Source organism: Salvia splendens, chromosome 9, assembly GCF_004379255.2.
Source record: "Salvia splendens isolate huo1 chromosome 9, SspV2, whole genome shotgun sequence".
Classification (NCBI taxonomy): domain Eukaryota; kingdom Viridiplantae; phylum Streptophyta; class Magnoliopsida; order Lamiales; family Lamiaceae; genus Salvia; species Salvia splendens.
The window spans coordinates 26888248-26904352 of record NC_056040.1 but is presented as its reverse complement, the minus strand read 5'-3'; the positions used below and the strand labels follow the sequence as shown (position 1 = coordinate 26904352).

General features: G+C 36.6%; 1 protein-coding gene across 1 annotated transcript; it reads right to left on the bottom strand.

Annotated features, from left to right (window-relative positions):
* Window positions 1-334: 334 nt before the first annotated feature.
* Window positions 335-1807, bottom strand: LOC121749601 (36.4 kDa proline-rich protein-like). The gene is made up of 2 exons (XM_042144173.1): window positions 669-1807; window positions 335-568 (listed from the first exon to the last, which is right to left on the bottom strand). The coding sequence occupies exon 1, from the start codon at window positions 1805-1807 to the stop codon at window positions 671-673; it is 1137 nt and encodes a 378-aa protein (XP_042000107.1). The 3' UTR covers window positions 335-568; window positions 669-670.
* Between the last annotated feature and the right edge of the window lie 14298 nt (window positions 1808-16105).

Below are 16105 nucleotides of genomic sequence, written 5' to 3'. Positions count from 1 at the left end.
TGCATCCATGATCCATCTAATCTAATCTATTCCATTTCCAATTCCACGTGTCGGGTTGTGATTGACAGCTGCTTTAATGAAAAATCCAATTACGATAACTCAGCCAAACAATTCACGTTGACCCAATAAAATATTTCAGAGCTTCATCACTAAAGATTTTTTTCAAAAAATCAATACACAAATAAATTTACAAATTCTAAAAGTTGTATGAATATACTGTTATTATAGTTTAGTAATAATAATCTTAAATCAAATGGGACAATCTAGAAATATGAATTAGTTTAATTAGGAAGATTGTAAATAATTAACCGAGACCATTTTTTATGCATGTCTCTCAAGCACAATACATTAATCTCATTCCCGAGAAATAATAAATAATTACAATTGAAAAGATTAAAACATCAATCTTCAATAATTGTTTCCTCGCCGTGGAACTAGTTTTACATAATGAAATGATGATGAACAATTGCAAATTAAATAATTTAACAAGGAAAAAGCTAGAAATTGAAGAAATGGAATTGTGAAATGTGACATCCTCTCATGTCCGCTAATTGAATATTCCACAAATCTGCATCGCAAACAATACAATACAAACACCAATAGAATAATAAGTATGAAACGTTTCATTTTTAATGGGACTGGTTGATTAATTGAATTAATCTTCTTACGTTTAGAGAGAGCAAGTGTAGCCGGGTGGCGGGGTCTTGCCGCAGGTGACGAGGAGCTCGAGAGCTAAGGGAACGAAGACTTTGAGGTTGAGGGCCTTGATTTTGAGGGTGGTGCAGAGGCAGGCAGCGGCTTCGATCTCGGCGAGGCCGGAGATGATGGGGCAGCACTCGTTCACGGCGGGGTCTCCCACCACCACGTGCACAAGCCCTCCTAGAAGGTCCACGCATGCACCTAGCTTCAGTGTGTCGATGGGGCAGGTCTCTTCCTTGCCTTTTTTCGGCGGCGGCGGGCATCCACTCTTGCCCTTTGGTGTCTCCGCTACCGGAGGCAGGGGCAGTTTGGGCACTGCTACTGGCGGTAGGGGCAGTTTGGGGACCGCTACTGGTGGCAAGGGCAGTTTAGGGACTGCTACTGGTGGCAAGGGCAGCTTGGGGACTGTGACAGGTGGCACAGGGAGCTTGGGCACTGCTACTGGTGGCAAGGGCAGTTTAGGGACTGCCACTGGTGGCAAAGGCAGTTTGGGAACTGCTACTGGTGGCACAGGGAGCTTGGGGACTGTGACAGGTGGCACAGGGAGCTTGGGCACTGCTACTGGTGGCAAGGGCAGTTTAGGGACTGCCACTGGTGGCAAAGGCAGTTTGGGAACTGCTACTGGTGGCACAGGGAGCTTGGGGACTGTGACAGGTGGCACAGGGAGCTTGGGCACTGCTACTGGTGGCAAGGGCAGTTTAGGGACTGCCACTGGTGGCAAAGGCAGTTTGGGAACTGCTACTGGTGGCACAGGGAGCTTGGGGACTGTGACAGGTGGCACAGGGAGCTTGGGCACTGCTACTGGTGGCAAGGGCAGTTTAGGGACTGCCACTGGTGGCAAAGGCAGTTTGGGAACTGCTACTGGTGGCACAGGGAGCTTGGGGACTGTGACAGGTGGCACAGGGAGCTTGGGCACTGCTACTGGTGGCACGGGCAGCTTAGGGACTGTGACAGGTGGCACGGGCAGCTTGGGGACGTCGACGGGGGGTTTGGGGTCGACGGCGGGGGTGGGTTGGGAGCAGGAACCGCAGTCGGGTTGGAGGATGTCTGCGGAGGAAATGGAGAGGATGGAGAGGAGGAGGAGAGGTAAGAGCTTGAAGGAAGCCATGATTGGAGATGGGATGGAGATGGAGAGGCGTGGTGTGGTGTAGTGTGTTATATAGCAAACAGTGAGTGTTGGAAGAGTACAAACATGTGAAGGCATAACCAACTGCCAAAATATGCTAGTTGTCAACTACCATGCAAAATTGTGGGAATATCTTATATTACTCGAATTCATAAAATGTACTTACTATAATATGATTTGTTTATTTACCTATAGTTAAATACTATAGTTATAACTGTTTCATGGATCACCCGATCTTGCCCTAAAGTGATCGTGTTTGTGTTAACTAGGCTAAATGTTTAAGGTTTGTGATACAGACCAGACCAGGAGAACTCAACCTAAACGACTAGTATGTTAGGAGAGATAATTTATTTAATATATATACTCCAAACCAGATGTTCTCATAACCGATGAGGGACATTGAGTCCGTGATAGGTGAGGTTTGAATCTCATTACCGATGAGGGACATTGAGTCCGTGATAGGTGAGGTTTGAATCTCATTACCGATTTTGCATTTGTATAGGTTTAAGCCAGTCACACTAAGTTATATGTAATGCCACTATTGATGTAGATGTGCTCAATTCAATATATGAGTAGAGGTTGGGAATCCTAGCTACAACTTGATCAAATTAATATTTAGTGCTTTGTACAATCCCTCTTAAAGAAAGAAACAGTAAAAGAAAAGGAAATTGTGCAAGACAATGTAGTAGTGCGATTACGTTGCTAGTATATGATATACATGTAGTTAACATTACATTGCTAGGAGGACCATTTCAACAAGCACTTAATCATATGAATTTTACTCATTTGAAACAGACATGATTCTTATTATCGAATGATAATTGTTTGAGGTTTATACAGTTTACATATCATTTTCACAAACGTCCTACTTAATTGAGGCGTAAATAAAATGATTCCAGCATTTTATTTCTGCGCTTCTTAGTTCTTAGTAACTATTTTTGTGTACCATATATATATATATATATATATATATATATATATATATGGTAGTGATCAAGATATAACTAATCTTAAGTGTATAACTAGAGAACAAATCTCAGCCACACAAATAAATGGAACAAATATTATTTATTTTAATAATACAAAATAGACCAAGGGCATTTTCGGAAATTACTTTATGAAATTCATAAGCTGGAATTGAGAAATTCATCCAATTTCACCGGATCTTCTTCCTCCTCTATCTGCGCCACCGCCACCTCCGCCACCGTAGTCTCCGATTTTGGTGGTGCACGCACTGCTCCGAAGATCCGTCCGGAAATTTCTCCCGCGTGATCGGCGACTACGGATCTGGAAATGTCGAATGCGCCGACGCCGTCATGGCGGCGATTCCATTTCAGTTTACTCATTGCTATTGTTATGTGTGACATGTTTTCTGAAGCCATGGTTAGAGGTTGAGAGTTGAAACTTCTCCAGCAAATAGCAGAATGAAATTTCTTATTTTCGTATTATGCATTTGATTGTTAGTCTTTCGGCTTCAGGATGAAGTGGATACATGCCTTACTATGTTGTATCAGTAAAGTTGAAGGAAAGCTCTTACTACATAGCCTGAATATCTGTTTAGGAAATCGACCCAAAATTTATTAGTTTATACATATTATTCTAATATACATAAGGCTTGAATGGTAGGGCTGAAAGTTCCTGAACGGGCATTGTTCACCACCACTTTCCCATGATTGGTAGCTATGATTTTACTTCACTCTTGTTTATAAACACATCACTCTTATAATAAGATTTTACTTCACTCTTGTTTACAAAACACATCACTCTTCTTCTGATTTTACTTCACTCTTGTTTACAAAACACATCACTCTTATTATGATTTTACTTCACTCTTGTTCAGAAAACACTTCACTCTTATTCACAAAACACATCAATCTTATTCTGATTTTACTTCACTCTTGTTCACAAAACACTTCACTCTTGTTCAGAAAACACTTCACTCTTGTTCACAAAACACATCACTCTTATTCTGATTTTACTTCTCTCTTGTTCACAAAACACATCACTCTTATTCTGATTTTACTTCACTCTTGTTCACAAAACACTTCACTCTTGTTCAGAAAACACTTCACACTTGTTCAGAAAACACTTCACTCTTGTTCACAAAACACATCACTCTTATTCTGATTTTACTTCACTCTTGTTCACAAAACACATCACTCTTATTCTGATTTTACTTCACTCTTGTTCACAAAACACTTCACTCTTGTTCAGAAAACACTTCACTCTTGTTCACAAAACACATCACTCTTATTCTGATTTTACTCCACTCTTGTTTACAAAACACGTCACTCTTATTCTGATTTTACTTCACTCTTGTTCACAAAACACATCACTCTTATTCTGATTTTACTTCACTCTTGTTCACAAAACACTTCACTCTTGTTTACAAAACACATCACTCTTATTCTAATTTTACTTCACTCTTGTTTACAAAACACATCACTCTTATTCCGATTTTACTTCACTCTTGTTTACAAAACAAATCACTCTTTTACTTCACTCTTGTTTACAAAACACAACACTCTTATTGTTAAGTTACTTCACTCTTGTTTACAAAACACGTCACTCTTATTGTGATTTTACTTCACTCTTGTTTACAAAACACATCACTCTTATTCTGATTTTACTTCACTCTTGTTTACAAAACACATCACTATTATTCTGATTTTACTTCACTCTTGTTTACAAATTACATCACTCTTATTCTTATTTTACTTCACTCTTGTTTACAAAACACAAAGAACAACACATAAATATGAAGTGATCTAATTCCAAACTCAAGCACCATCAAGATTCAAGAAATCAAATTCTCATAATAGTAGTGATAAAAAATATATGCCAGTGCAGCAAACACAAAATTGAAGCAAATTAAGTGCATTATTTAGCAACAATTATCCAAAACTGAAACTCTAATCAACAAAAATCAATGATTTCTGTGAGCATGGAAGTAGAATATGACAGCAGCAGCAGTGGCAATGGCTGTGACCATCCACCTCCTTCCACCGCCGATCTCTCTAATCACCATCTCATTCTCATCAAAGCACATCTGCATTTCCTACTCCGCCAAATCTTCCGATTCTACTTTCTCCACAATCCTTTCCAAAACCTGGATTCGCTCATCTCTAGCATCCAATTCCGCCATCAGCGACGCATTTTTCCTCCAATTCAGCGTCCGATTCCTGCAGAACGTGACGACGGCGACGCCAACATTGACGAGAAGGTTGAATCGCGCGAATTTTGCAGAAGAGATAAGAAAAGGTTGAATCGCACAATGAGGTTGAATCTCCTGCCGCCGCTGCGACAACGGCAGGTACAAGGCGGTGATGAGGATGGAGAAGAGAAGAAGAGGAGATGAATTCTAATTTGCCGACGTATCCTATTTTTGGATATGCAATGACCATTATACCCCTGCCTTGTTATTGTAGAGTAAATTTGTGATTGAGGGAACTAATTTCTCCTTAAATTCAAAAATTAATACTAGCCCTTGATTTTTTTGATCTTGTGGCTATTATTTGTTCTCTAGTTATATGGTTAAGAGGTGTTTGCCATAGATCATGACCCTATATATATATATATATATATATATATATATATATATATAGGGTAGTGATCAAGATATAACTAATCTTAAGTGTATAACTAGAGAACAAATCTCAGCCACACATCTTAATACTTCAAATTAATCTTATGGCTTAAATAATCTTGTAGATTTTTATAAAAAATAATAGCCAAAGGGCATTTTTGGAATTCAATATCTCAAATGTATCAACGTGAATTGTGTTATGCGCATTTGTAGAATCTGAATCTGAATTGTCTCCGGCCACCGCCATGGCCGGCCTCTCCGCCGCCGCCGCCGCACATGCGCCGGTTCTTCCCCTGAAGGCGTCCTCCGCCAGGCAGTTCGCGGCGATGACGGCTGCGGTGAACACCATTTTAGATGATGGCAATAACTTGATAATTACTTAGTTATTGCATTTGGATTGGGTGACTTCATTATTCTAGATAAAGAAATGAAAATAAAAGTTGAGATTAAGATTCTAAGTGATGACATGCCATCGCAATTTTTGAAATTCTCTTGACCCGAAAGTCGGGAATTCCATTTTGCATTATATATTTTCTAAGTGGAGATAACATTTTTTCTTTCCGCTTTCGCTCAGCTTTAGCTCGAAAATGATTTAAGTAAAAAAAATTAATTAGTAATTTCTACCGAAATGGATTGGGATTGAAAATTATTCAAGGGTTCTAATATCAGTTTTAGGATTTTCTTCCTATGTACTAGTTGAATTAGGTATATGGCTGGTGTAATTCTCCAAAAATAATTATAACCTGATCAGAAATTAGATGCTTAGATGTATGTCTGAGTTGATGAATCCATAACCTTGATAAGAGAAGTGCATGCTAAAAGAGCCGTGGTGTTTCTCAATGGAGAAATTGTCAAATTGAAGTGGATTTTGAATACTTCACTCTTGTTTACAAAACACATCACTCTTACTCAGATTTTACTTCACTCTTGTTCACAAAACACATCACTCTTACTCAGATTTTACTTCACTCTTGTTCACAAAACACATCACTCTTACTCAGATTTTACTTCACTCTTGTTCACAAAACACATCACTCTTACTCAAGTTTTACTTTACCCTTGTTCACAAAACACATCACTCTTACTCAGATTTTACTTCACTCTTGTTTACAAAACACATCACTCTTAGCATGATTTTTCTTCACTCTTGTTTACAAAACACATTACTCTTATTGTGATTTACTTCACTCTTGTTTACAAAACACATCACTCTTATTGTGATTTTACTTCACTCTTGTTTACAAAACACATCACTCTTAGCATGATTTCTACTTATAATGGAGTAGAAAAGATCCACTGGAAATTAATCCATATTTACTGACAAATTTGATTACATTAAACTCAATTTCCTATGCTAAAGTAAAAGTTCCCCCTAGGACTAAGCTACATCACTAGTCTCTTTACTCTGACTAAATGAACTCAATAATAAAGTTATAGTATTAATTGGCTGGGTCATTATTCACGGATTAATTAAACTGTTCATAAAGATAATACTAACAAAAGAAAAGACAAACGGCTGCTGAGTTGACTGTTGAATTATGGGCATTATTTGTGGGTCACCGCTGCCCAACTAGGCACTAGATGATTTCCACCTTAGCGTAATCGAAGAAACTCAATGAATTTTGCTTCTAAGAAACTCAATTCCCACCTGTATATTCTCTCTCCGAAAACAATTAAATCACAGCAAAGCTCAAAACATTGGGGAAAACATCGTGTGTACACATAAACGACTGATGCGTATCTAATCAAGCAAAAACCGCTCGAAATCGCAATTATTCGATACGATCGGAGAAAGCTAACACAGATTTCTGTTTACCATGGTTGAACACCATGAGCTCTTCTTCTTCTTCTTATTCAATGACGTAAATTGGCTGCAATGACAATTATACCCTCGCCTTATTATTGTGGAGTAAATTTGTGATTGAGAGAACTAATATCTCCTTAAATTCGAAAATTAATACTAGCCCTTGATTTTTTGATCTTGTGGCTATAATTTGTTCTCTAGTTATTTGGTTAAGGGGTGTTTGCCATAGATCACTACCCTATATATATATAGTCATGATAATCTACAAACCCTCTATAATACAAACTATACAAACTTTAGGCGTTGACATTCCCCCCTGTGACAGAATTTGTATTAGGCGTTGACATTGACATTCCCCCAGTGACAAAATTTGTATTAGGCTTTGACATTCCTCTCAGTAACAGAATTTGAATTAGGCGTTGACATTGACATATGAATCTCATTGCTAACCGTTGATTACTTACAAGGTGTGTGTAGGATTAAAGTTTGTAGTTTGTATTGTAGATAGGGGTTGTATTTGATCACACCTCTATATATATATATATATATATAAGCAATCATATTTGTCTGATATGGATATACGTACATTCCATTCACACACTTCCTTATAGGTGGACACAATGCTCGGTTATTTCTAATTGGTTTTCTCTCTAACTTCATCTTCTCACATAGTACAACACCTTTGAAATTGATTGATATCTCAATTGACTTACTTAAAGACAAATACTATATAAATATGATTAGACATGTACAAGACCTGGATTCTTTTAATTTTTGTAGATGAACTCTTCCTCGTCACTAGCTATATATGATTTCAAATGTGACTGGCATTCATATTGTACTCCCTTTGTCTCGTATTAGGAGTCCCGATTTACCATTTTAGTTTGTCCGCCATTAGAAGCCGCGGTTCACTTTTATTATAAATGGTAGTCATACCTTACTTTCCACTAACTCATTCTACTCACATTCTATTACTATAAAACTAATATATAAAAATAGCTCTCACATTCCACTCTCTTTTTTCACCCACTTTCCTTTATATTTCTTAAACTCGTGTCAAACTCAAATGGAACTCCTAATGGCGAACGGAAAGAGTACTAGTTACCAATAAATTTAGAGGACCCAAACCCGAAACCAAACCCGACCCATAATATAAAAGTTACACTTCTTATGAATTAGAGAAATAATTAAAGGCGCGGTTAATGGAACATATATTGTTACGGACTTAATGTCCAACTTCGGTTGTGAAAACAACTGGTGTGTGATATATAGACTAAATGGACTCCGATCTTTCTCCAAACAGACTAGTATTTTGAGCTAAGTTCTCGCTATTTGGTATGTATCACAACACACACACACACACACACACACACACACACACACATATATATATATATATATATATATATGGGAGCCTTAATCTCCTATTGCCCCCTTAGATTCAATATTCTTCTTAATCTTGAGCGTTATATTAGATAGATGGAAGGACCGGATGAAATCCTGAATTCTGGCCCCGTGTTACATTATAGGGTGTATTCTGTGCATTATAAGGGTAATCTAGTAAATCAACAAAATTGAAAACCGCCCAAAACGGAAGGAGCGAAAATCAAGCGAGATTTTGATACAACCTTCCGTCTACTCACTCTCTCTCTCACTCCAAATGTCTCACCCTCAATCCACGTCTCTGGAAATCGTCTCCCCAAATTCCACCCACTCTCCAAACCCTAGCCGCCCTGAGGAGCAACCGGAAATCTCCCAAAATTGTTCGATTTTCGTCGGTTTCACTATCCAAATCTCACTCCCGTAGTGCGCGACCATATTGTTCAAGGCGACGCAAAGGTAGGGTTGAAAAAGATTAATTTTTTGGTAATAGCAACCGTTAAACCGCGATATTCACCGCCTACTCGTCGATTCGTGAATTGTTCCTCACAAAAGTCACTGTTTTCAACCTCGCCTTGGTCGCGATTTTCTGTAATCACAAATGCGTTTTCGTTTTGGTTAGGGTTTTGTATATTATGGAATGTGTAATTATTTACTGGTTCACAATTGTGTATTGGGAAATTATTTAGATGAAATGTTATATGGTTTTGATTTGTGGTTTGTCTCACAGATTTATCATGACAAAAGGTGGCCGACCTTCAAGATCTCAACCCACCCAAGCTGCAGGTAACCAATCTATTTCATTTGAACGTAGAATTCCTTGAGTAGTTGTACATCAAGTAGTCTTCCTTTGTGGAGTCGTCGACGGTTCTTGTAAATGGGTAGATGGGTGAATGTAATATTCTTTTGTGCATTATTTGATTGCTTGGGTACATTAGTAATTAATGCTTACACATTATTTATCATATAGTATCTATTAATTGACTGGTTGTGTTCATGGGTGATTGGGTGAATGCAATATTCGTGTGCCCATTATTTGATTGAATCTGTTCATTATTTATCTAGTATTACACATTATTTAGCATATAGTATCCATTATTTGAATGCTTGTGTACATGGGTGATTGGGTAAATGCAATATTCTTGTGCGCATTATTTGATTGAATCTGTACATTATTTATCTAGTAGTATACATTATTTATCAATTATTAGGCATTATTTGACTGCTTTCTGAGGGGCGTGGGTTAGATGGTGAATGCAATATTCCTATGTGTATTATTTGATTGAATTTGTACATTATGTAGCTAGTAGTTGACATTATTTATCAGGTATTAGGCTTTATGGGACTGCTTGTGTACATAGGTGAAATGGTGAAAACCAGAACTCCAGAATATGCTTGTATTATATACCTTTGTGCATTATTTGAATGAATCTGTACATTATTTAACTAGTAGTATACATTATGTATCAAATATTACGCATTATTCCACTGCTTGTGTACATAGGTGAATGAGTGAAAGTTATATTCCTTTGTGCATTATTTGATTGCATCTACACACTGTTTAGCAAGTATTATACATTATTTACAAAGTATTATACATTAAATGAATTGTTGTGTGTATTGGTGAATGATGCATTATATAATGAAAATGTCACACAGTACTGAAAGCTTCCGTTATAATAATGTTCTGATGTTGTATGTTGGACAGCAGAGAAGCAGCTAAGACTGGACATCGACGAAGCGGTCGAAGATGTAATTCCGGTTGCACTTGCCCATAAATTCAGGGAAAGATTGGCCGAGGCCGGGACAAGTACAGCTCCAGAAGAGGGTGAGCAAAAAGAAACCGAGGGGGAGAAAGGTCGACCATCTATACTGTCAACGAACCCCATCGGACAATTGTTTGCTTAACTGTACTATATTATTAATGTACACTCCATTAAGTGCATGTCCATAATAATGTAAAACTTAAGGCCAACAATGTACATTATCAGTTTCGTAATGCAATGTATAATGTACATAATGTGACTAATAATGAACTGTCGAACAATTGTACAGATTAAGTGCAGTGCTAGTAACCAATATTGTACAACTTTAGTAATGATAATGAACGCAAAAAAGATTAATAATGCAATAATATTATGTACACTCCATTAAGTGCGTGTGAATAATAATGTAAAACTTCAAGGCCAACAATGTACATTATCAGTTTCGTAATGCAATGTTTAATGTACATAATGTGTCTAATAATGAACTGTAATCGAACAATTATATAGAGTAATTGAAGTGCTAGTATCCAATAATGTACAACTTCAGTAACGATAATGAACGAAACCAGATTAATAATGCAATAATATTATGTATTAAATGTTGACAGTGGTAATACTAATAATAATAACACAACCAATTGAAGCACAAGACTAATCCGAAAAACAAAACCAATAATGTTGTGTGGTACAAAATACATCAAGCTGGCCTCATGCCCTTCCACATCTTTTTTTCCATCGCCATCTCTTTAAGCATTGACTGACGACGGGCTTCAAATTAGGAGAACATTCAGGTACAACCATGACTGTATAAAATCGAAATAAAAACGGCTCAACAAACATATACATTACATGTCATAACTCGTCCAATACTGAAACTAAAACAACCATTATTGAGTAATATATGTACATTATGTAAATAAGTTAAAACTACTCCCTAGCTGAGATGATATCTAAACCCTCGTTGAATGACTTAAACTCGTGGACTTTGATAATGATTTTGTTACTTACTACATACTACACCCTAGCCCCAAGGATTACTAAACCCTTGGGGAAAACAACAAACGTGCGCCAAACAATCAAACATGACCAAATTTAAATTAAAATGGTCACCAAACATTTACATTACAGATCATAAATCGTCCACTACAGAAACTAAAACAACCATTACATAATAATATATGTTCATTATGTGTATCAATTAAAAACTACTACCTAGCCGATATGATTTCTAAACCCTAGATGAATGACTGAAACTCGTGGACTTTGAGGACGGTTTTGTTACTTACTACATACTACACCCTAGCCCCAACGACATACTACACCCTAGCCCCTAGGATTGCTAAACCCTTAGGGAAAACAAGAAACGTGCGCCGAACATGCAAACACGGTAAAACTTAAATTAAACTGGTCAGAAAAAATGTACATTATATATTACAAGTGATGCATTACAGAACCTAAACCAACCATTATATTACATAACATGTACATTATGTGTATCAGTTACAAAATACTACCTAGCCGCTATGCTTTTGCAACCCTAGATGAATGACTGCAGCTCTTGTACTTTGACGACGTCTTTAAGACTTAGAACATACTACACCCTAGCCTCAGGGATTGCTAAACCCTTTGGTAAGACAAGAAACATGCGTCGATATATCAAACACGGCCAAATTTAAATTCAACTGGTCAGTGAAAAGATGCATTACAGATCACAAATCATGCACTATATAACCTACAAACAACCATTATATCATAGAATATGTACATTACGTGTATCATTTAAGAACTACTACCTAGCCGATATGCTTTGTAAACCCTCGTTGAATGACTGATACCCGTCTACTTTGACGCCGGTTTTAAAACTTATTACATACTACACCCTAGCCTCAGGGATTGCTAAACCCTTTGGTAAAACAAGAAAAGTGCGACGAACAATCACACACGCCCACACTTGAATTAAACTAAACTGGTAAGTGAAAATATACATTATAGATCACAAATCATGCATTACATTACCTAAAACAACCATTACATACTAGAATATGCACATTACGTTTATTAATTAAGAACTACTACCTTGCCGCTATGTTCCCTAAACCCTAGATGAATGACTGAAACTCGTGGACTGCGACGGCGTTTTTAATTTGTACATAGTAAACCTGAACCGCGAAGATTGCTAACCCATTGGGGGAAACAAGAACGGTGTGTCGAACAGTGAAACTAGACGAATAATATATTACTCGTGACTTTGGGTAACAAAACAAAACATCACATACGATCGACTAATCCACCAAATCTGAATTTCAGATAACAAGTAGGAGTACATATTGTTGCAGGGAAAAAAATATGTACCTTCTTCCATTGTTCAGTAAAACAAAAGCAACGACCGAGCCCTCCGACAAATCGTCGATATTAGCGACAAATAAACACACGGTTTTCTTCAATAAACAAAAACAGAAGTGATCTTTAGACCTTAATGAGATCAATGGAGTATAGATGCATAACTTTTTGGGAGAGAAGAGAGATTGAATGTGATATCATTGCGAATAACCGCTGAGATTTTGGAAGATAAAATCATGGAAGTTACCATAACAAACACATTTGCATATACCAAATTTAGCATTTTCGAATTTTTAAATGATTTAATTTAAATTCATGTGGCATTATTTTGGGCCATTAGATCTTCAAATTGAATGGACGAGATTAAAAAGAACAATAGAACAAAAGATAGAAAAATGATATGAATACATCCCAATGGTATATATATATACAATCCTATATAGGGTTGCGTTAAAGATAGAACCATTCTTAAGTGTAGAACCTAGAACTCTACATATTTTATTCATTGGATGAGGAAAAAATGACGGTCAAGATTAAAAATCATACATATTAATTAGACTATGTTTACAAAAATGCAGAACCAAGCATACAAAAGTCATTATTAGGTCATTGTAAGCTTATTTTTACGTCATTATAGTAAGGATGACATGAAATGATCTTAACATGACCTCAAACCCAAAGTTTATAATATGACCTAAAACTACTTTACAATGACCCTCCGTGTTTTTGTTTAATTATTGACCATTGGATTGTCAAATCTCATGGTCAGGATTTGGTCTGGATTTTGTATTGAGATCAAGTTTTGTACTGATCATTTTCCTTATATATATATATATATATATATATATATATATATATATATATATATGTGTGGATGTATTTATTTTCTTTTTGTATCTTTTGTTCTTTGTTCTTTTTAATCTCAGCCCCACGATTTTGTCATCCGACGGTTAGATTGGTGTCACTGTCATTTAATAATGCAGATTTTCAGTTGAATAATGCACACCGACTAATAATACACCATTAGAGTGTAATAATGCAGATTTTCAATTGAATAATGCACACCGACTAATAATGCACCATTATAGTGTAATAATGCAGATCATCTGGACCATTGATGAATGAGATCTAACGGCCCATATTAAGAAGAATAAAGGATCTAAGGGATGAATAGGAGAATAACGGCCCATATATAGGATTGTATTCAATGTCGAACTAATTTTAATGACCGAACTAGAGACCAAATCTTGTCCACCTATTTTTATAATCTTGTGGTCATAATTAATGCAATCAAATATTATTAAATATTGCCTAATTATATTATAATATTTCAAAATATATAGCTGGGGGATTCTTTTGTAATTTTAACTTGAGCGGTTATCACCTTTTCCATAATTCAAGCCATGTGAATATGGCAAAGATTATACTGTTATTCCATTCCATCACGATTATTCTGCAATTCCATTCCATCAATTAAATCTCCAATTCCATTCCATCGTGATATTCAACAAGCTCTCCTTCAAATTGCAATCCCTGTCTCAATGAAAAAATCGAACAATCCTTCTCCCGCATCTTAATTTTGCCGGATGCAGCAAACGTCCGATCGAACAATCCTTCGCTCACTGCCTCGCTCTCTCTCGTGCCTCTGCCTTCGCCGGCGAGTGGCGGCAGGCCACCGGTCATCCCCCCTCTCTCTCGCTCAAAATGAACCAATGTAGTGTGCCACCACTGCCGCTTCTACACTGTCGTCGTTTCAATCACTTCATCTTATAATAACTGTATTTCATCTTATAATGAAATAACTTCACCCGAGAAATGGAAAACTTTCGATTAAAACCTCCCTCATCCATCTTCTACATCTCGCTCACTGCATCTCTCTCCAGTGCCTATCTATGCCTTCGCCGACGAGTGGCGGCTTCATTCCCCCTCTCACTCACGTGTGGCCTCTCTCTCTCAAGCCCCTAGCGAAATAGATGTCCATCCTCCCGACGTTGTCAAAACCAAGGGTTCAGGAAGACGGCCTCTTACAAGCCTTGAGCAAGCTATGAAGATGAAGGCAAAGCCTGGTCGTAAATGTGCCGAATGCGGCGAGGTTGGTAATCATGATGCAAGAAATTGCAAAAAGATTAAGGAGATGCAGAAGAAAAAGTAATACAAGATATCTTTCGTCACGATGTCTTGATGTATTGTCTCAGTTTTTTAACTTCTTTATATTTTTCTTAGATGAATATATTTTCGGTTTCAATAAATATAGTTTCATAATAAATGAAGTAGTTAGGCTATTCAAATTACGTTTTGGATGGATGAACTAATCTGATGGTTTGATGAATAAATATCTACATAGAATGAATAATTTTTAATATAGAGTGATCTCTTTATATTATCATTCATATTTTATCGAATTCATAAAATGTTTTTTCATACTATAGTACATTTACTTCATAGTAAAACCATGTTTCCGCAGCCCTCAGTATAAAAATTCCATAATATATTCTTTAATCTAATAAAAATCTCTAACAAGTGTATTACACAATATACCAGTTTTGGTTACTTTAAGTTAATAAAAAAGGAAGATTTAGACTATTCGGTTTACAGTTTACGTGGGAAAAATTGTTCCGATTTCAAATATCAAACCATCACTTCTTCTTAAGGTAACATGCTATCATTTTTTCAACATCAATGTCCTTGTTTTTGCTTTCCTCTACGTAGTAACTCGTTGTGATGCGCTTGTTGTTGAGGCATTCATGACTGATTATTGCATTCATCAAGGTTGAACAGTATTTGGACCACAATTAAAATTCCTGAATTGTGGATAGCTCGCCAGAACGGTTTTCCAATTGAATACAGTTGTACTAGAATCAGAAAACACAAAATCAGAAAACAAACCGAGAATTTGAAACACAAAATCAGGAAATATGAAGGATGAACTACATTACCATATGCACTGAACTTTAAAACGAGGATCAGAAAACATGAAGGATAAACTAAATTACCATATGCGCTGAACCTATTTGAAGAAATACGAGAATTTGAAAACACTTCATATATCACACACATAAATCATTCACAAACCACCTACTAACACCAATCAGAAGTAAAAACTCATCTAAAACTGAACACACTTCATATATCGCACACATAAATCATTCACAAACCACCAACTGACACCAATCAGAAAAGATTTCATTTTATAATTAAATAAAATCAGCTAAATCATTTTCATTTTCTTCCAATAAATACGTCTGCTTATGTTCAAAATACTTCATCGAACAATTTCATAACTTCAGTTACATCGGAACACTTTACTGAACTAAAATCAAACGACAAAATTTGGACCAAAATTAAAATTCCCGAATTGTTGATAGCTCACCAGAACGGTTTTCCAATTGAATACAATTGTACTA